The sequence below is a fragment of the Nicotiana tomentosiformis genome, chromosome 11, assembly GCF_000390325.3.
Source record: "Nicotiana tomentosiformis chromosome 11, ASM39032v3, whole genome shotgun sequence".
In the NCBI taxonomy this organism is placed as follows: Eukaryota; Viridiplantae; Streptophyta; class Magnoliopsida; order Solanales; family Solanaceae; genus Nicotiana; species Nicotiana tomentosiformis.
In genome coordinates, this window is record NC_090822.1 from 112,705,960 (window position 1) to 112,728,751 (window position 22,792).

Consider the following 22,792-nt stretch of genomic DNA (forward strand, 5'->3'; position numbering starts at 1 on the left):
CACTCTTTAGTTCACAAAGACATGATATGATACCGAACCGTACCAAAACCGCATCGAACCAAACAAGAAAATACCTAACCGTACCGAACTACTTTGGTACGGCATTTGGTATGCACAATTGATATACCTAATACCAAAGTACAGAACTATAATTATCAAATACCGTACCGAAGTACCGAACGCCCACCCCTACTATCAACCCTTGCTCCAAATATTCCAATCTCTCGGTGGACTTAGTGGCGATTTCCTTCCATTCATTAATTGCCTCCATGTCCACTTTATGTTGTTCCAGATGTATAGCTTCAGACTCAAAAACCCTTATGCGAAGCCTTCTATACTTGACATGTGCCTCGACATCATCATCAATGATCCTATTTTCCAAATTGACCCCTGGCTTGACGTCTCCCACTATATCATCTACCAACCATAATGGATAGAAATACACATGACCGGCATGGTACCTGTCTGGCTTGATAGTCTCTCTTTCCACAATGACCTTCTGGTTCCACATATGTTGTGTCTCGAACTTGAAAAGAATGATGCCCCATTTGAAATCTGCCTTGTACTGGACCATGTTGGAAACCCGAGGTATGACCTGTTTTCTTCCTGCTTGTCTCATTACCCTTATAAGAGCATAAGGATAAATGCCTCGCAACCAAATGAGTAGTATCCCTCGACTTGATGATGAACTCACTGCTGGGAAACCACTCAAACATCCAATGTATCTTCTTGTCTGTCAGATTGTTGAAAAAACATAACCAACTTACAACACCTCCGGGTTGTGCAAACCTATCTGGGATGAATGTCATTTTTTTTGGGTGATGGTAAGCTATGTAGTCATTCAACAGTCGTCGCGGAAGCTCTTGGCGGTATTCTCCCCTCTGAAAGTTTTCCAATAACCAGACTTGCAATAATAGCTTACAACCTTCAAAATGTCTGAACCCCTGCTTGCACCGATCTAGAGCACGGTACAGTTCAGCTAGGATCATAGGGATGATAGTGTAGGTTTGCCCCTTGATGCCTTCCATTAAAGTTCTTGCAACCATAGCTAAACGAGTGTGAATCCTTCCCCCTTTCATTGGATATATCAAACAAACCCAAGAAGCAAATGATGAATACATAAACTCGGCGGTGCGTCCAACCTAAGGAGGTAATAAAAAGTTCCTCCTGATGAAGACGATATGACTTACTGTGCCCGTAATGCTTATAAAGGAATTCAAATGGGATGTATGACTTCTTCAAACAAAGTAACTCATCATTTTTCTTGAAACCTAGCATTTTTAGAAAACCGCGAAGGGTGAGATTCTCTGGCACTAATAACCCTGGACTATCCCATGGTAGCTTAGCGAAGCCTCCTATTTCTTCTAGCAGAGGAGTCATTTCTATGTCACCAAAGTTGAAGACGGTCCTTTTCTCATCCCAGAACATGGTAGCGGCCTCAATCAATGCCCTATTTGGTCGGATGTATAGCAAGTACGGCAAATTACCAAGGACCCTTCTCACATGATTCTTGTCGTAAGGCGCAGGATTTTTCCACCAATCTAGTAGCAGAGGTGGAATATTTTGGACCATACCGAACCTGGGGACTTCGTGCTTCATTTTCTGGAAGCAAATAGAGTTAGCCCTCTCCCCCTCTAGATTCGCCCATTTACACAATAATGATCAACATATTGGCACATTTTCTCCAAGTAATGCACATAGCATGGTAGTGTCCATTGGGATTGTGGAAATCCCGTCGGACTTTGGACAAGGCTTATCTTAGCGGGCTATTACGTTAACAACGTCATAACCCGTACTAGGTTTAACATGATGCATGTATATTTGATGGTGAAGTAAGGTTTCTAGTATGGTTTAGACTAGTACTAACAAGTGGACAACTTGAGAGGGAAAGGCACTGGACCGTCGACTGCACCGTTGATCGATTAGTCTACCACAAATAAGCCTTTTCGATTTAAAAAATATAATTCTGGAAGAGCGCGGACACTCATCAAGTGTCGCTATATTGATAATTGGCACGAGTGGAGTATGATGTAGAGCATGCTTTATGCAGAGATAATAACACGTTGCCAAGTATTTGCATGATAAATATGTAAAAGCAGCAAATATGGTAATAAGTTAAAACATGAAAAGCATAAGAAAGAAAGACAACGGAAGAAGTTAGTTCGTAAAATATATGTGAGAATGTAATAAAGCAAGTAAGGGAGTAGGGATGGGAGAGGCGTGATATAGCAGTTAAATGAAGAGCAGCCATAGCAAATAATGGGGAAGGGATGTGCATGTTAAAACAAATTTAAACAAATAAAGGTGGAGAAGGGAAATTATGTGCATGTTATAACAAAGAAAACAATCCGCATAAGCCAAGTTCATTATGGTAAGAGACTAAGTGTAAATCCTCACCAGAGTCGCCATGCTGTCGCGCCCCGTTTTCTCGCGAAAGCGGGTTTTCGACGTGCGACAACTCTTTTAAATGGAAGATAGAGTGTTAAAGAGAAGAGTCGCTACCTAACGGTTTGAGGTGCGTTAGGGCACCTATTATGAAAATAACTCTATTTGACTAGTCAACGCCACCAAAGATCGGGTAAGGGCTCAAATTATCTCAAAAAGAAGGTATTAGGCACTCTTCGAAGTCCACAACTATGGGTCCCGACCGAACTTAAGACTATATGGATTATAATTAGGCAAGATAAACAAAGAGAGTACGGGTCAAATGAATTTGTTAACACAATGAAAAGTAAGGATTACAAGGATATAACTATTAAACCTATATTAGATGCTAGACGAATAAAGAAGAGAAGGGGGTCCTAAGGTTTATAGCCTAAAGGATCACCCCGTACAACATAAATAATACTTCGCAACTCCCTTGAGGTAGGGAGTTACTCATATTATTCAGCGGGGCACAGACTATCATCTCCTACTACCTGATTACTATGTTAAAGTTGTTTACCTAAGTGCTCTAATTCAATTCTAAGTCGTGCCCAATGCGTGCACTACCCGTCCCATACCTATGGTCCAGGAGGTATTGGACCCTATTTAGGGTGGTTCTATACTTAACTTAGGCTGCTCAAAATGATAAAACTAGGCGACATACAAAATAAATTGGACTTCAAATGAGAGCAGTTAAAGGCTCAAGTTAGCCTCCACACTTAGACAACAAATGCACGTAAAATAGGTTCTCACATTGAGCATTGGACAGTTTCAGAACTGAAGCCAATTAGAAATCATTAAGCCCTATAAACATGGTTTCTATGCGACCTTGGATTCAAACGTGCATATATGACATTACTGCTTCTCTAGTGTCTTAGACTAGGAAGCAGTAAACCATTTATTGTTAACGATGGTTTTAGATACCAGTTTTAGAAAGGTGACATTGTCCTACAGACATGATATCTACTAGTGGCATAGTTAAGCAAATGAAAATAGTTCTGGGAACCCAGCCTTGACAAGGGGATAAACAATATTAAGCGAATGACAGTGTCATATAGGAAAGATCTCTAACAATTGACAATCAAACCTTGATTTTATAACACTTTATCTCTATGAGCAGGTTATCTAGGCGGAGCAATAACAATAACAGTAGCTAATTGATTAGTCAAGGTCCTATAGGCATGATTTCTAAGTGAAAATAGAACATAAGCTAGTGAGATCCTATAGGCAGGGTATCTAATGAATATGCTATAATCATACAAATCTAAAGAAAGTTCACTGCATTTATTTCCTGTATGCTGTCTAGTAACACATAGCAGTATACTAAATAGAGGGTTTGCACCTGTGCTTTGATGGTAGACAAGTTATGTGAGTGTGTGAGTTTTCTATAGGCATGATTTCTACCAGTGAAAGTTAAATGGCATATACAGCAAGTCGGATAACAAGTAAATCACATGAATCTTATGGGCATATTTTCTACCCTTGCATGCGAATATCAGAGTATACCCGCTCCCCAGTTTCACTATCACCCCAATTGTTTATTACAGAGTTATTACAGACCCAGTGATAAACGTAATTACAAAATATTATACAAGAAATGACAGTAGGCCAAAGCGGGCCCAAAAGGAAATACCCAACATTGCCTAGGCCTTCAACAACTCTCACATAGCATATCCAGATTCCCAACATGGAACTATATTCATCAGCACAACCCATAAGCCATAGGAGAACCCAAGCCAAACCAAACAGCCATAGATTGACCAATATTACCCAGACATTGAAACACTTAAACCAACCAGTTTCCATATTCAGTAGATAGTAGGAAGAAAGAGCTGAGTGTCAAAGATAGCTCAAGTCTCAGTAGTAAAGAGAGTGGCTAAAAGACCCTAAATCCTAATGTGTCAGAGTTCACAAGGGTCTCAAATGGACCCCGAGCAGTGCTCACACTAGGGAGGTCAGTAGTAAGAGTCTTGGTGGCCTTGGCTTTCATCCGGCCAAGAATGATAAGTTCATAATAGCATATGTAAAAATGAGAGGGAGTGGACAGTGGTGAAGGGACAGAAGTTGAGGAAATACACTTATAGTTTAGAAAGCAGACATAGCAAAGTTGAGAACACATTATGCTAAGGATTCATCACAGTATCATACTAAGGTGCATATTATCAAGCAAGTCTAAGTGGGGCACTAACTTAAAAGGTTTAAAGCTTAAAGGTCCAAATTATGCTAAGGACTCATCACAATATCATAAGACAACCATGTTAACTTATATCATGAAGCAGAAAAGTATCAAACATGGTATGGAAACGCAAACTAAGATAACCATTCTAAAGGTTTCAAACAGTTACTAAGGATATAAGATTAAGCAAAATAGAGACATGATGTGAGACACATCAACAGGGGAGCAGATCATAGTTGATAGAAAAGGTCTTAATATAGATTAGAACACATTACATGTGCAAGTCTGTCATTATAGAGATTCAGAATAGAGTGGGAAAGCAAGCTCATGTCAAACAGCAAACATAGGCATTCAAGTATTAACATAGTAGACTAATGCACTTAAGAGGGTTCAAATTATTCATATTAAGCATAAACATGTCTTAGAACTGGCAGCATTAGGTAAAATTAAATGTTAAATAGGTTCAAAACTAATCAAAGCTGCATACAAAAGTAGCCCAAAAACACATTAAGCCATGAATTTCAGAGGTAAGAATGTGCGAATCATAAACACATAAGAACGAAATTGCAAAGCCAAGTGACTTACCAGTTAAACGGACAATAAGAAAGAACAAATTCCATAATATTTCTGAGTATCAACAAAGAACAAGAACCCATAATCTCAATGCGTCAAAGTTCCCAAGGGCTTCAAAGGATCCCCGGGCAGTGCTCGTACCAAGAAAAGGTTGAAAACTCGAATCCCGGTGGCCTTGGCTTTCATCCGGCCAAGAATCAAGGTATAGAACAAGAGAACGAGAGAACAATAAAGTGATAGCTCTAATTTTTAGTGAAAATCTAGCGATTCAGCTCCCTCTCAAAGGGGAATGGGGAGGGGTTTATATAAAGACAAAAATCGAACAAGTAAACAAGGAAACAATCAATCAAACATAAATATGGAAAGAAAGTATCACATGTTATCAGTAATAGAACGGGTAAAAGAAAAAGTATAAAATTCCGAACCCTAATTCGACAGAAATCAAGGAATCGACCAAGGGTTTTGGTGAATCTACTTCATATCGCCTTGCCATGAATGTATATAGACGGAATACCGTCTAGATCGTGAAAGGTGAAGCTAATCTCCCTTGATCCGGAGGTTTACACTTGACAAAATAGAGCAATTACTTATGTAACACCATGGACAAACACCCAGTAACGAAGGAACACTGATATGGTAAGTAAATAATGGGGGAATCCCATTATCAGTGGGATTAGGAGAGGGAGTTAAGGGGAGGCGGCTAGGGTTCTTCAGAAGAGTGAAGGGGAGATTGAGCGTTTAGGGGCGGCAGGTTGGTAGAAATGGGCTAGGGTTTTGGGTAAGTGGTAATATAAAGGAACGGGTAGGTTAATTATGGGCCGTTGATCATTTAAGATAAACGACCAAGATCAAACGGGGAAGCGTGGCGGGTTATTAAGCGGGTCGCGATCGGGTTGGGTACAAGGGTCACATGGTTTGGGCTTGAGGTTTATTGGGCTAAGGTGCTGGGCCATATTGGTCCGAAAAAATTGGTTTAAATCTGGGCTACTATTTAAATATGCAAAATTTATTAAAAATAATTTATAAAAAATAATTAATAAATAAAAATACTATTTATGCACTAAAATGATTATAAATAATAATTTAGCATTATAAAAATATAAAAATGCTATTTTGACACAAATAACATAAATAAAAGCAATTATGGATGAGTATAGGCTATTACTGCAAAATTCTGCAAATAGCTTAAAAATGCTAATGTAATTATATATATTGAAGTAAAAATATTTGAAACATGTATTATAGGTTCAAAACAATAATTTTAGGTAACTAGTTCATTACAAAATAATTTAAAGGAGTAATTAATAATTATTCAAGTAATTTAAGTACAGGAAAATCAATTTAAAAGCTCTAAGAATTATGGAAAATTATAGAATAATGCTCGTATAGATTTGTAAGCAAAATAATGATGCAAAAAAAGATGTTTTGAAAGTATATATATTATTTGAGAAAATATGAGGGTAAAATTGTGTATCAACATAGGTCTCAGAAAAGATGCGGTTATGAGACCCCCATCAGGTTATGAAGAAGCTTTACCGCCTATCTCAAAACCGGAGAAGGTGATTAAGAGAAAAAGGGACTCGGACTCCGAGGGTCAAAAACCCGAGAAGAGAGCGGCTCGTAAACCCAAGGTGAACATAATCTCTTTGACTATGTAGTCGGTCATGAATCTAAGGGATGAAGAAGAAGAAAAAGAAGAAGAAAGTGATTCCGGGCTGGTGGCCCGTGCACGGGCTGGCCCCGATACTCAAAATACTTCGATATCGGTGGGAGTTGATACTGCTCCATCCAAACTTGATGAGGTCGAGGAGGAGACTTTGACCCAAGTTCCCAAGATGAGGGGGACCGAGGATGTTTTACCTCGGGGCAAAGAGACCGTCGAAGAAGCTGTGGATGCCGGTGTGCAAACCGAGCTTGAGGCTCCCCAAGACGGAGGCGGCACCCAAAAATACCTACTCGGGGCAATAGAGATCGGGGATTCCCCCTTTTTCCCTTCATTTTCCCAGTCGATGATACGTGACGCTCAAGCTGTGGAGACTTGTCACTGGGAGGGAGCCCATGGAGAGGAGGACCATTTCCGTGGTTATTTTATCGGGGTAGAATATGTCACCGGTACGAGTGACTTGGAGGCTCCGAAGAAGAGCTCGAGCGAGGTGGGAGCGCCTTGCCTTTTCAACGAAGCCCAACAGGCCCTGAATCGGGTAAGTTCATACTTTCTTTGCCAATTTTCATACTTGTATTTTTCTTTCCTTGTGTAATCCCTTCCTTTTATTTTCGTATGCTTTTGTGCTTCATCACGAGGCATTTTTCCAATCCCGAAGGGAGCTGAGTCGGTACGAAGCCGAAGTTCGAAGGCTTACTGAGGAGAGAGATGCCTTCAAGCTTCTCAGTGAGCAGAGAGAAGGAGAAGTAAAAGGACTTCGGACTAAGCTAGAAGCATCTCAAAAAGAACAAGCTACGCTGGACGAGCAGGTAAAAAGAATCTTTGAATTTAATGACATTGACTCGGGAGTGATGGCTAACAGTTCGGTCCCGCAGGTCGAGCAAAAGTTTGATGTGATTAGGTAGCTTTGTATTGAAGTGGACGTAGTGAAATCGGAGGCCGGGGAATGGAAGAAGAACATGGACCGCCTCGCCTCAGAAAAGGAGACTGCCCGAACTTAACTGGCTTCGACTGAGGCCCAACTCCGAAGCTTGAAAGAAAAAGCCTTGGTGCAAGCCAAGAAAATAGAGGAGTTCCAGTCTCGGTTGAGCTCAGCAAATTCTGATCGAGAGAGACTGGCCACAAAATTTGCAGCGGCCAAATCGGAGGTCGAGAAAACCATGGACAATGCTGATGCAATGATGGCCATTTATCGATCTGACGCGGAAGCTGCTCAGGTTCGAGCAAAGGAGGTTGCTGAGGCTGCTCAGGCTCAAGCAAACTAGGTTGCCGAGCATGCTAAATGCTAGTCTCGATTGGAGACTCTTGAAGAGATCCATGCTCGTGGCTTCGATCTTATAGCCGAGATCGAGAAAGCTAAGGAGCTTGAAGCCGAAACCAGAGTGTTGGCCTTTTCCAATGATGATGATACCGGGAGTATGAGCGGATCTGAAAGTGAAGGGGGCCTTGAGGGGGAAGATGCTGCTCCCGGAGAGGACTAAGTCCTTTAGTATTTTTTGTGTTTCTTATAAGACCGTTTTGGTCTTTTGTAGAGAAATTTGATCGGGCCATGCTGCCCCTGTAAATGATTTTTGACATGTATAAAAAAATTTCTTTATTTCTGCCTTATAGAATTGTGAAGTTGTACTCTAAGGTCGGGGTTCAGATAATTTGATCAAAACCGAACTAGTGTAGCCCTTGGGCCTTTTGATCGAGTGAGTTCTTGCTCGAACTCGAAGTAAAGTAACCCTTGGTTTTTTAGTTGAGCGAGGACGGTCTCTCAAACTCAAAGCAGAAAACAGCCCTTAGGTTTTATGGTCGAGTGAGTGTTTGCTCAAACTCGAAGTAAAAAATAGCCCTTAGGCTTTATGGTCGAGTGAGTGTTTGCTCGAACTCAAAATAAAACGTAGCCCTTAGGACTTATGGTCGAGTGAGTGTTTGCTCGAACTCGAAGTAAAAAACAGCCCTTAGGCCTTATGGTCGAGTGAGTGTTTTCTCGAACTCGAAGTAAAGTAACCCTTAGGTTTTTGTAAAAAGGATTGTTTATGGCCTTGTCCCTTTTTCGGCTTGAAAAAGTTTCTTATCATTTGTATTTGCGAAACTTGTAATGCCTTAGCATGAAATAGAGACTTGTTCGAGAGTTCGAACAATTTTATACTCATTTGAGTTTTCGAGGCTTGATATTATCGAAGCCTTTTATGATTTTGCCAGGGGTAGCCTTTCTGACCCTGTTTTGTTACGGAATTCGGATGTCTCCGATTCGTGTTAATTCGGTCGTAGCCTCTTTAGTCCGGGATTTGCGTCTTGGGCTTATTTTCTCGTTTTACTTCGAGCTTGCCCGAAGTATCAGTCAAACCGAGTGGGGTGGTCGTGGCCTATAAAAATCCTTCTTTAGTTCGGGATTTGCTTCTTAGGCTTATGATCTTCGGAGTTTATATAATTTGATCTCGTCGATTTTTCGGACGGTAGTCCCTGATTTGTAGGGGTAATCATTCGAACTCCGGTCATGCTCGGCCCTTAAGCCTGTTTGCATAACATAAGTAGAAGAACCTTTCTGAGGTATGAGATATCGGTAAAGATGGAATTTCTCTTTATAAGTCATTATACATGCATACATGTTTTGAGCCAAGGCTCGAGCAAACTATGCGGGCATGGTTCGTTTTGACTATTTGGGCATTACAAATTTTTCCTATCGAGACTCTGTTGCCATGAAGTAATTTCCTTGCATCGAACTTGATATATTCTAGGGCAATGCCCCCCAATATTCGAGGTTGATTGTAAAGAGGCCTCGGATATTGTTGAATTGTTCTAAGTTAGCACGATCAATGGTTGCCTCATTAAAAACCTAGCCGGAAAACCCATTAACAAAACTGGTCCAAGGGAAAAAGAGTGCAACACGTGCTTTTAGATCTAAAGGCTTCATGTTGAAGAATCCATCCACGTTTCTGATCGAACACCTGCAAAGGTTAGTTTCAAAATACAAATGAACATGGGAGGGTCGTACCTTAGCAGTAGTATCGTTTTAGGTGCGATACGTTCCAATTGCTCGGTAGTTGTTTGCCGTTTATCATACCAAACTTGTAGGATCATTTTCCAACGATTCCGAGAACCAGATACGGTCCTTCCCAGTTCATACCCAGTTCCCTTCATTCGGATTTCGAGTGTTGAGGGTGACTAATCTTAGCACCAAGTTCCCGATTTTAAAATGTCGAAGATTGGTTCTTCGATTGTAGTACCTCTCGATTCGCTATTTTTGGGCGGCCAATCGGATGAGAACGACTTCTCGTCTTTCATCCAACAATTCTAGGCTCGTATTCATGGTCTCGTTATTCGACTCCTCTGTTGCATATCGAAACCTGATGCTAGGTTCTCCGACCTTGGTCGGGATCAGGGCTTCGGCGCCATAAACCAACGAGAATGGTGTTGCTCCGGTACTTAGATTTCGATGTTGTGCGGTATGCCCATAGGAACTCGAGTAGTATTTCTCTCCATTTTCCTTTGGCGTCGGTTAACCTTTTCTTAAGATTTTGGATAATAGTTTTGTTGGTTGATTCGGCTTGTCCATTCCCACTGGGATGATACGGTGTTGATAGGATCCTTTTGATCTTGTGATCCTCGAGAAATTTAGTTATTTACTGCCAATGAATTGTTTTCCATTATCACATATAATCTCGGATGGCATCCCGAATCGACATATGATGTGGTATCAAATAAAGTCTATCACTTCTTTTTCTCTGACTTTCTCGAAGCCTGTGCTTCAACCCATTTAGAGAAATAATTAGTCATAAACAAAATAAACTAAGCCTTACCTGGGGCCGATGTGAGGGGGCCAATGATGTCCATTCCCCATTTCATGAAAGGCCATGGAGATAGGACCAAGTGGAGTAGCTCCCTGGGTTAATGAATCATGGGCGCATGTCTTTAGCATTTGTCGCATTTTTGAACGAACTCCCTTGCATCCTTGCCCATATCGGTCCAATACCTTGCTCTGATTACTTTGTGGACCAGCGAATCGACACCAGAATGGTTTCCACAAGTGCCCTCGTGAATTTCTCGTAGAATATAATCGGTATCTCATGGTCCCAAACATATTGCCAATGGTCCATCGAACGTCCTTCTAAACAATGTTTCGTCTTCGGACAAGGTAAATCGTGTTGCCTTCATGCGCAGAGCTCTTGATTCCTTTGGATCTGATTGAAGCTTCCCGTTCTTGAAGTACTCTATATATTTATTTCTCCAGTCCCAGGTTAAACTTGTGGAGTTTATCTCGGCGCGACCTTCTTCTATTACCGATCTCACGAGTTGTACGACAGTCACCGAGTTGAGTTCGTCATCTTCGCCGATGTAGAGTCACCTGTAGTTTATCCAAGTACCTCTGCATTCGATCTTCTCGGACTTCGAAAGTCCCGTTAACTTGGTTTAACACGAGGAGGGAATCACACTCAGCCTCTACGACTTCCGCTCCCAAGCTCCTAGCTAGTTCGAGACCTGCAATCATGGCCTCATACTCAGCCTCATTGTTAGTCAATATTGTAGTTCTGACAGACTGTCTAACTACATTACCCGTGCGTGATTTTAGTAAGATGCCTAGTCTGGACCCTTTCGCGTTCGAGGCACCGTCCGTAAAGAGGGTCCAGACTCCCGAAGAGGTACCCGATTTTATCAGTAGTTCTTTTTCATTCTCGGGTACGAAGGCCGGCATAAAAGTCAGCCACGAAGTCCGCCAAGATTTGAGATTTGATAACGGTTCGGGGTCGATACTCAATATCGTACCCGCCAACCTCTATGGCCTATTTGGACAATCGACCCGAAAGCTCGGGTCTGTGAAAAATATTTCGAAGAGGATATGTTGTTACAACATGTATTGGATGACACTGGAAATATGGTTTTAGTTTTATCTAGTTTCGACCTCGCCTAAGGTCCGACTGACATAATAAATAGGAAATTGCGTACCTCGTTCTTCTCAAACCAAAACTCCACTTACCGCTATCTCCGAGACAACTAAGTACAAGTAAAGTTGTTCGTCCACTTTCGGGGTATGAAGCAGCGATGGGCTCGATAAGCCTGCTGGCATTCCGGAGTCCATGCAAAGTTGCTTTTCTTCTTAAGCAGTGAGAAAAATCGGTGGCTCCTATCTGAGGATCTCGAAATGAATCGTCCTAGGGCGGTTATCCGTCCCGTTAGCCTCTGCATGGCCTTTACATTATCTACTACCGTGATGTCCTCGATAACTTTGATTTTATCGGGGTTGATCTCGATTCCTCGATTGGACACCATGAAACTAAGAAACTTGCCCGAGCCAACCCCGAATGCATATTTTTGAGGTTGAGCTTCATATTGTACTCCCTCAGTATGTCGAAAGTTTCCTGCATATGGTTTAAATGGTCATCTGCTCGCAGGGACTTAACTAATATGTCATCAATATAAACTTTCATTGATTTTCCTATTTATTTTTCGAACATTCGATTTACTAGGCGTTGATAAGTTGCACTAGCATTTTTTAGACCGAATGGCATTACGTTATAACAGTAGGTACATAACTTAGTGATAAACAGGTCTTTTCCTGATCCTCTGGGTTCATCTGTATCTGGTTGTACCCGGAGTAGGCATCGAGCAAACTGAGAGTCTCGTGGTCGGCCATGGCATCGATCGTACGATCGATATTAGGCAAAGGAAAGAATCCTTAGGGCATGCTTTGTTCAGGTTTTTATAATCTATACACATTCTAAGTTTGATTCCCTTCTTAGGGACTACCACCACATTTGCTAGCCATTCAGAGTATTTTACTTCTCGAATGGATCCTATTTTAAGAAGTTTGGTTACCTCGTCCTTGATGAAGGCATGTTTGACCTCGCTGGGGCCTTTTTTTTGCTTTACCGGATGGAATTTTGGATCCAAGCTCAGTCTATGAGTTGTTATTTCTGGTGGGATCCCTGTCATGTCAAGATGGGACCAAGCGAAACAGTTCATGTTAGCTATAAGAAATTGAATAAGCTTTTTCCTGAGCTCGGGATCTAATCTCATGCCCAGGTATACCTTTCACTCGGGCAGATGTTCGATTAACGTAATTTGCTCCAGTTCTTCGACCGTTGATTTGGTAGCGTCGGAATCATCGGGGACCACGAAGGATCGAGGGATCACATAGTCATTATCTTCGTCAGTCTTCTGATTCTCTAGTTGGGTCGAGGCTGATGTTTGTGTTGCTATTTGGTATCCCGTTCCTCCTTCGAATCTGATCCCTTTGTCGATGATAATGAAGATATCGGAACCACTTCATCGACGACAAACATTTCCTTTGCGGCCGGTTGCTCCCCGTAGACCATTTTGATTCCCTTCGATGTTGGGAATTTCAGAACCTGGTGAAGGGTCGAGGGCACTGATCTCATGTTGTGGATCCATGGCCTCCCGAACATGGCGTTATATCTCATATCGCCATCGATCACGTGGAACTTCATTTCTTGGATGGTCCCAGCCGCGTTTACTGGCAAATTTATCTCGCCCATAGTAGTTTCACACGCCATATTGAATCTGTTTAGTACCAGGGTTGCAGGCACGACCTGGTCCTGTAGACCGAGTTGCTCTATGACCCTTGATCTAATGATGTTGGCCGAACTACCTGGATCAATTAACACACGCTTAACTTGAGTTTTATTCATATGTACAAATATTACCAGTGCATCGTTATGGGGTTGCATGATTCCTTCCGCGTCTTCGTCACTAAAGGACAAGGTTCCTTTTGGTGTGTAATCCTGAGTCTGAGATCGCTTCTCTCTTACAATCGACATCTTAATGCATTTAAGCACCGGTCCCTGGGGGACATCGATCCCTCATATGATCATGTGGATGATGTGTTGTGGCTCTTCTTGTTCGTTTTGTCTATTGAAATCTCTGTTTTTGAAATGGTTTTTGGCCCGGTCACTTAAAAATTCTCGAAGGTGCCCTTCATTGAATAACCGGGCTACCTCCTCTCTCAACTGCATGCAGTTTTCAGTTATGTGGCTATGGGTGTCATGATACTTGCACATTTGATTGGAATTTCTCTGGGTTGGATCAGACTGCAGAGGTCGAGGCCACTTAGTATCTTTGATGCGTCCGATAGCCGACACGATGGCGGATGTATCGATGTTGAAGTTATATTCTGATAACCGTGGTGCTTCCTTAGGTCCGGTATGCCGGTCGAACCCATTCTTGTTCATTAGCCCCCAAGACCCTTGGCCTCGATCACTTCTCCTTTCACCTCGTACGGAGTTGCGTGCAGGTTCACTACCCTTACGATCTCCGTTATACGGCCAATATCGGTCCTTGCTCGACCTTGGTTCTCGGTCGATGTCCCTTTTAATAACGGACCTAGAACCCAACTAGTCATCTTCGACTCTAATCTTCGATTGATATCGATTGTGTACATCGTCCCAGGTAACAATCGGGTACTCGATCAAGTTCTGCTTCAACTATCGTGAAGCCATCGAGCTTCGTTCGTTCAGTCCTTGAGTGAAAGCTTGAACAGCCCAATCGTCCGTGACTAATGGTAGATCCATTTGTTCCATTTGAAAACGAGATACGAACTCTCTTAGCATCTCGTTATCTTTTTGCCTTACCTTGAAAAGGTCTGAATTCCTGGTCTCGACCTTTATGGCTCTGGCATGTGCTTTTACGAAAGAATCTGCAAGCATGGCAAAAGAATCGATAGAGTTAGGCGGTAAATTATGATACCATATCATTGCTCCTTTGACGGGGTTTCCCCGAACTTCTTCAATAATACGGATTCGATTTCGTCGTCTTCTAGATCGTTCCCTTTAATGGCACATATGTAAGAGGTGACATGTTCGTTGGGGTCGGTCGTCCTATTATATTTAGGATTTTTCGGCATGCAGAACTTCTTGTGGATCAGTTTGGGAGCCACGCTCAGGGGGAAATGCTTTTGTACGGGTTTTTTGGAATCCAAGCCCTTCAACACCGGTGGTGCCCCCGGGATCTGATCAACCTTGGAGTTATAAGTTTCTATTTTTTTGTCGTTTGCTTCAACCCTCTTTTCTCCCGACTCAATTCGTTTTGTTACTTCCTCGAGCATCCTAATAATTTCGGGATTAGTCCCCGATTCTTGTTCATTTGATCTTACTACAGCTGGCCCCATTTTGTGGGTGACTTCTCGAGGTGGACCGGGCTCGGCCCTGCTCGGTGCCTGGGTTTGGCTCTGCAACTGAGCTATTGCTACATGTTGAGCTTGCAACATTTCAAAAATCATATGCAGGTTGATCCCGTCTTCTCCAACATTTTGGGTATTTCGAACTGCAGATTGAGTTCCACCATGAATGCTGTTTTCGAGGTCGGAACGTTGGTTCGCCTCGATGGTCACATGTGAATTAACGTCAATTGGATCTACGATCCGAGCTCCAATGGGATCGACGAGTGGCTTTTCGTCCCCGGTCGTCGGGTTGTTGTTCTCATCTTGAAGGCCAGCTTCGTTGTTGATAGATAGGGCCATTAATTGAGAGTTCGTCGATTTTAACCTGAAATCAAAGACACTTCCAAGAGCAAGTGTAAAATGATGTGTTTTGTAGAGATTCGTACCAAATAACCACTGTTATCTTTAGCCCTACTGTGGGCGCCAAACTGTTTACCCAAAAAACGGATAGAGTTGAATTTATACGTAATTCTAAGGATACGTGGTATAACTCGGCACAAATTGGAAAAATAAGTAGGGATATATTGAATATTAACTGTAAAAAAGAATGAATACAAACCCTAATTGAGTAGAGAATGATTGATAAATGAACAAGATGAATCAAATATCAAAAGCCCAAAAAAGGATAATATTTGCTAGATGTTATGTAAATCTCAATAATCTGTGAATGTGAGAATGTGTGACTGTATATCAATCTCCCCTTTACAAATGTTAGCCAATCCTAATACAATGGAGGAATCTTACTTTGGATATAATTAAAAGTACATAGTGGGAATCCCATGATAGATTAATTAATTGATTTTTTCTTGTTTCAAGCCCTGATTTTAGTCGAGATTCTCTCCCCAAATGCGGCTATAACGGTTTTGTTGTTTCTTGGCTCGATCTCGATCTTGGTCGGTCTCTGGGTCTCGAGCTCGACCTTGACTTGATCTCGGTATTTGATCGGTCTCTGGGTCTCGATCTCGACCTTGACTCGATCTCGGTATTTGATCGGTCTCTGGGTCTCGAGCTCGACCTTGACTCGATCTCGGTACTGATCGATCTCTGGGTCTCGAGCTTGACCTTCCAATTTCACATCACAGTTCGATATTATAATGACGAACTTCGGTCTATCATGCTTCAATCTTGATTAGTCGCACGAAGGACAAACTCGATTTTGACCGTATACACAGTACAAATAGTGCATGCTAGATTGAGCCACGAGTCCACGACTCTTACTACAAACTTATTTTAGATTAAAGTCTTAAACCGAAGCTACAGTTAGAATGATTACACTTGGTCCGGATCAAATTTTGACCACTATAATCTTTAAATCACACCGTGTCAATCAAAACAGTATTTTTAAAGTCGGTAATTCCTCAGATCTTTTTGTAGGCAAATGATATATCCATGCATGGATGACGAGTGACCATCTGAGTTGTTCTGGCATAACGGTAGTGGCAATTGTTTAGACTCGCGTCTTGGTTTGTTCTTTGGTTAGTCTTCCTTTTGGCCTTCTTTATATTCTAGGTCGCTTTGCAAAGAATTAAGATTAGGGTGGCAAACGGGTGTGTCAGGTCGGACACAGGACGGGTCGAATAATACAAAAATGAATAAATTATTCGACCCAACTTATATTTATACCGATAAAAAATAGGTTAATCAACGGGCAGTGGCGAACCCAAAATTTTGTGCAAGCGGATTCAATCTTATAAGTACATAACTTTAGTCGTAAAATAGTAGTTGTCAAGTGAGTTCACATAAAATATTTATACAAAATTTACGCAACTTTAATCCTAATTTATACATATACACAATATTATTTTTTGATGAAGCAAGTTCAGTTGAACCCGCTTACTACCACGTGCGTCCGCCACTGCCAACGGGTAATATGAATATCCATATTATCAATGGCTTATTGAATATTGATCACTTTTGGGAATTTTTTTTTTTCGTACTCTTTCATAACATAAATATTGTTAAGAACTCTTCGGCATGAAAACAAAAAAGTTTGTGACGCTGAACTGAACTCCCGATAGATACCGCTTTCAGCTCTTAATCTTCTTCGGGAGACATGGAAAAAGGCAAGGCTCGAGAGACCTAGCGCTAAAGCAATTGTAGTGGCCCTTGCTCTATCTGCTTCTTTCTCTTCCCGATAAGAATTTCTAGGACCCGCTTGGCCATAGATTTTGCCAAAATAAATTTGGGTTTTATTTGGCAAACACATGTTTGGTCATAGATTTTGCCTATATTTTGGCAAAATTCCAAATCCCTGGTTTTGGGCCAAAATATCACTATTACATTTTTTAAAAATTGTCCCAAACTTTTATATTTTATAAAAGAGTCCACCATTTATTATTTTGTAACAATGTTGCTTCGTCTTCTCGGTCACCTGATAGTGTATCATGTAGTTCATTATAAAAATGATAATTTTGTATCAAATTTATTTATGTTCGAAACTATGATTTGCGATAATATAATGAATGTTATTGATAATGATACCGTTGGGTATTTGTGATAGTTTTTAGAACTTGTGGGTATAAGCCATGTTATATTTTTTCAAAATAAAATTGAAAAATATATTTTAAAAACTAATGTCCAAACACATTTTTATCTTCAAACCAAATTTCACCCAAATCAAATTTTTCAGAACAAATTTGAAAATCTATGACCAAACACTAGCCTAGACTCCCAAATTTGAGGAACCCTCATTTTAAAACTTTACAAATATAAAAATTTATTATCCAATCCATTTTCTAATGAATAATTCATTATCCAGACCATTTTCAATGAATAATATAGGTGAATAACTATTTTTTTTTTTTTTTCACCACTAATTACGACGCATTTGAGTAGTCAAATTTTCATTTTGGGGGGACAGTTGGTCTCCTATCTCAGCCCGATGCTGTTACTTCCTTTTTTTATGTTTCCCCAGCTTGCAGCGTTGGCGCCAACGAACATTTACGTTATGAATCACTATATAGGAACCCAATACACACAATATTATATTGTTATCGGGTAAGGAAAACAGTCTGACTCGTATGCATCCCATTATATTGTTATCGGGTAAGGAAAACAGTCTGACTCGTATGCATCCCATCTGATCTTACATATAAAATTCAGAGAGCGAAAGAGAAGCTAAATTATACACACAAAAAAAGAAGAGGACAAATAAACAAAGTGACGAGAGGAAAAACTAAATCCATGTTCTTATTCACAAAAGCAAAAGACAAGTCGAACAAGACAAGGAAGCAAACATAAGATGAACAAAGCAATAAAAACTCCAAAATGAATCTACAGCCTCATGCAAATAACAGGCAGCTTAGTTCTAAGCAAATCCCATGATCATGTCATTGCCAAAGCTCCTAATCACTTCTGGTATTTTCATTACAATCTCCTGCTCTCTCTCCCTCTCTCCTCTTTCTTCCTCCTCCTCTCTCGGATCAATCGGCTCTGTCGGAGCAACGGCCGCCGACGGCAAAATAACAGCTTCACGCTGAGCATCCAATATTCTCCTAAGCCTCTCTTCACTAACACCAAATGCAGCTGCAAATTCAGGTCCTCTCATGCTTTGTAGTATTGAATTCTGACCTACCAAGAACTGTGGCCTGTTCTTTTTTGCTGTTGTTGTGAAACCGAAGAACTCGAATGGTCCGGTTCTTGATGCAATTTGACAGAAGGGGAAGTACCTTGGCACCCAAAACACATCTCCTTCGTTTACTCTAGAGTTCATTGCTAGTGTACCGTTTGGATACACAATTTGGATACTGCCACTTCCTCTTAACACTATTCCATATTCTGTTGCTGTTGGATTAATGTGAGGTGCCATCATAGCTCCCTACAAAAAAGAAAAAAAAAAAAATAGTATAGTTACTTCTTCTAATGTGACAAATTACAAAAATAAGTTTATGTTATAATTGAAGGGAGCCCTGAGCAATGGTAAGTTGTCTCTGTGTGGCTGCCCCCTTAATTATTTTTATAGAACATTGTTATAATCAGGGTCTGGGAATTCTAACAAGAAAATTCACACAAAAATTGCAGTAGTGTCACGACTAGAATTCAAAATCTAAAGCAATATATGGAACCCTTCATCACACTACATCTTAAAGCTTCCTTAATCACTCACTCTACACCAGAAGGGGATTCAAGAGATTGTATACACACAAGTTTTTGTTCCATAAGGGGATTCAAGAGATAGTACACACACAAGTTTTTTGTTTTTAGCCTATTTGCACCGTAAATTTCTCTGCTCTCCGAGATCATTCAATTATATTCTTTTCATCAAACTTAGCTCCTCTACTAATTATACTGGATAAAGTTTAGTGATTACACATGCGCTAATTATAATGAATAAAGTATAGTGATTAAACAGTCACTTGTTAAAAGTTTAGTAATTACATTAAACTACGACACTAAACATGGACGAAACATCATGGTTAAAAAGAATGGTGAAACGAAATTACCGCTGAAAGATTGACAAGATAGACGCCAATGTCAGCGTGCTTCAATGGAGAATAATCAGATTGATCTAAGGCCAAGCTCCACCCATAGTCATTCTTATAATCTGCCTTTCTGTCAAAAAGATTGTAGGAGTCTGGACCTTTGCCTCTTCGTCTGTCGTCGCCTTTCCTCCCCTCTCTCCTGTTTCTTTCATTACCAAAAAGATTAGTCAAGAACTTTCTCAAAGACCATATTGGCTGCTCTTTTTCCTCTTCTTCTTCTTGGCTAGCTTCTTCCTCCAAATGCACAATTCTCTTTAGGTGTTCAAGTTTCTGGTGTTGTTCTAGGTTCAAGAATGTAGCCCATATGCTCGGTGTAGGAGAATGTGTAGTGTTCAGATATACAATTGCACCTGAATATTGTCTTGTCAAGATCTCACTCACTTCTGCTGTGGATACCTGTCATGGTAACGAATCTTGATTTAACTATTTTTACTTCTTTATAAAGGGATTCAAGTCATATGCATGAGAGTGCAAACTGCTAGCTAGTTTGTCAATTTTAACATGTGATCGCAAGTTATCATTTTTACAAAATTACCAATTAATGCTTATCAAGAACTTCACTTAATATGTGACATGATTGTGTAAATGTTTTTTACATGTGAGAGTGTGGTACTTAAAATCCTAGTTAAGTATAGAAGAACTAACTCAAATAGCCACGGACTTAATCTCTTAAACTAAAAATAACCGGCAGATATATACTATATATAACATGTGTAATATATGTATAACTATGTATAATTAATGTATATTCTATGTATATCGGCAAGAAAATTGAATATTGAATCTGGTCGGCTAACAACCCCTTAAATATATCATGATATGTTTGCTTCAAGAGTTCTCATAACTTACATTGAATGCTGTCGATAATGTCAGAGTGTCGAAACCAGCAAGTACAGATGTTGGATACATTCCACCACCAATGAAGAAAGACTGCAAAAAATGATCAATTGTAACTAAACAATTCAACAGCCAAAAGAGAATCTCTCTAAAAAAAATATCCATTTTTGCTGAAATTTACAAGAAATAGGTTACATTCAAAAGACAATGCAAAAGGGGTACCTGGAAACCGAGCCATCCTAAGCTGCTAGAGGTGCTAATGCTGCAAATGATGTGAAGTCTCTGTCCCTCAGCTGGATTAACAAGATAGAAAGCAGAGCCAGCTCGAATGCTGTACACATCTCCTTCCTTCAATCGCCTTTCTGTAAAATCATCTTTGTATATGTGCCCAATTCTTGTTTCCCCTGCAATGTCAACAGTCAAAAAACTTTATTCATTTCTCCAAAGATTTTTATTTGAAGAATTAACCCAAGCTGCCCACCTAATCGCTTTAAGTCATGTATAATCAGTGTATACTGGAACAGTGAATCTGACAAGTTATTCGTGTTAAAATCACTTTTTATTTTGGTATAAAAACAATCATACAAGAACAATAAAGAAAAGGAGTCTTGGCACGACACTGTGGTTAGGACATCCATCACATGTTCAAGTCGTGAAAACAACTTATTACATAAATGGAAGACAAAATTGAGTACAATAGATCCAATGTTGTCCGACCCTCTTCAGCTGAACCCAAAACTTCTTATTTCGACTATATATATATATATATATATATATATATATATATATATATATATGAGTAAAACTCCTGAAAATTAGTATCCGTGTTAACATTTTGATCATTAGTTTTCAAAGAACTTAGAACCAATACATTAAATCTTGAATCCAACTCTATAACAGAGAGATTAGTTCACCAAATAATCTCTTTATTCAAGAAGCTAAGCATAGAGAAAGAAGCGAAAAAGATGAAAACTCTACCTCTGCGAACAAAGAGGGTGAGATGAGAATCAAGATACTGAGGGATGAAAAGACTGTTAAGTTCCATAGTAATAAAACCAATATGCATTGGACTTTGAAACATAGAAATCCCACCACCAAATCCACCTCTCACCACTCTCATAACTCCAGCATCAGTCCTCACTATTTCCTTTGAATCATGCAATAAAAACCATCCACTTTCACTTTCCTCTTCTTCTTCTTCCATCTCTTTCCCTCTTCTGTCATATTCATAACCACTAACAGAAGCCACAAGAGCAGAGGAAATCACCAGCAATAAGATCAAAAGATCCTTTCTGTTTCCCATTTTCCTTTTATCACTTGCCAAAAAAAAGTTGATTCTTTTCTCAAACGGTGTAGAAAATGCAGGAAGTTGAAGCAGTTTATGTAGAGGGAAGAGAATGGTTATAGGGAAACAGGTGTCATGCATGCAAGAATTGAAGGATTTGCTGGCGTATTGTGGTATAGACACAATTGAATTGAGAGTTAAATGTGAGATAAATCTGGTCTCAACCCAAGACAAAGTCTTTGCTTGCTGCTTTTTTCTTCTTCCCATCTGTTAGCAAATTCGGATTTTTTTTTTTTTTTTCGTTCGGTGTTCGATACTCGTATTGAAAACTCATTATATTCGGATTCGTGCGGCACAAAACCCATTCGAGAAAAAACACTTCCTACCAAATATTTTTTCATACTCTGATTAAAAAAATAACAGTCTCATCCGCTGCGCCATCCTCAAATCTTTGAGGTGCAAATTTGAAACTGTTGTGTTTTCTTCGTTCTATTGGGTTTAGTCGCACAATTTGTGTTCTCCATTATGTACCTTCTTTTGTGATATCATGTTGAAAACAATTATTGTACTACATGAAAAATGTAATAAAGTAATTGTACCAAAAAAGTTTGAGAAAAATACAAAAAAGGATATTTGACTCTCCAACTTGTAACACTTTCATATAAATTAAGAGAGAGTAATATTTTTGTTACAAACAACTTCATATTTTTGCATATTCATAATTTCTTTATTGATTAAAAACATGTCTGTTCAATTGTTACGAAAGAGAGGATTACAAACTACTAAATCTTATATTCAGCCAAATGCATTGCATCGTTACAAACCTTCTCCCAATTAATAAACGTCACATGGTATATGTCAAATCAGGACACGCCAAAATATGTAGTTTGCTAATTAAAGTTTTATCGCTCATACTCATTTTAGTTAATCATTTATAATACCTATTTCGTACTCGGTTCAAGGGCCTAAAGATGCTACGTACAAAAAGCTTCTCCGTTCCTATGGTTCGAAATCAAACAGGGTAGATAATCTCATTTATCCTGCCAAATTCTTATTGTTCGCAATTGCTTTATTGTTCATATATATATATATATATATATATATATATAGAAAATCAAATTAGAAAAGAAGAAAATAAACCAAAGGTGGATATGTACTAACTAAAATGACAAAATGGTTCTTTATATTAATA

General features: G+C 39.8%; 1 protein-coding gene across 1 annotated transcript; it reads right to left on the bottom strand.

The window, feature by feature from the left end:
• Positions 1–18,162: 18,162 nt before the first annotated feature.
• On the bottom strand, positions 18,163–21,882 carry LOC104089981 (vicilin-like seed storage protein At2g28490). Its single transcript, XM_009595010.4, has 5 exons — positions 21,294–21,882; positions 20,538–20,719; positions 20,328–20,408; positions 19,440–19,874; positions 18,163–18,814 (listed from the first exon to the last, which is right to left on the bottom strand). The coding sequence occupies exons 1-5, from the start codon at positions 21,865–21,867 to the stop codon at positions 18,305–18,307; spliced, it is 1,782 nt and encodes a 593-aa protein (XP_009593305.1). The 5' UTR covers positions 21,868–21,882; the 3' UTR covers positions 18,163–18,304.
• Positions 21,883–22,792: the final 910 nt, after the last annotated feature.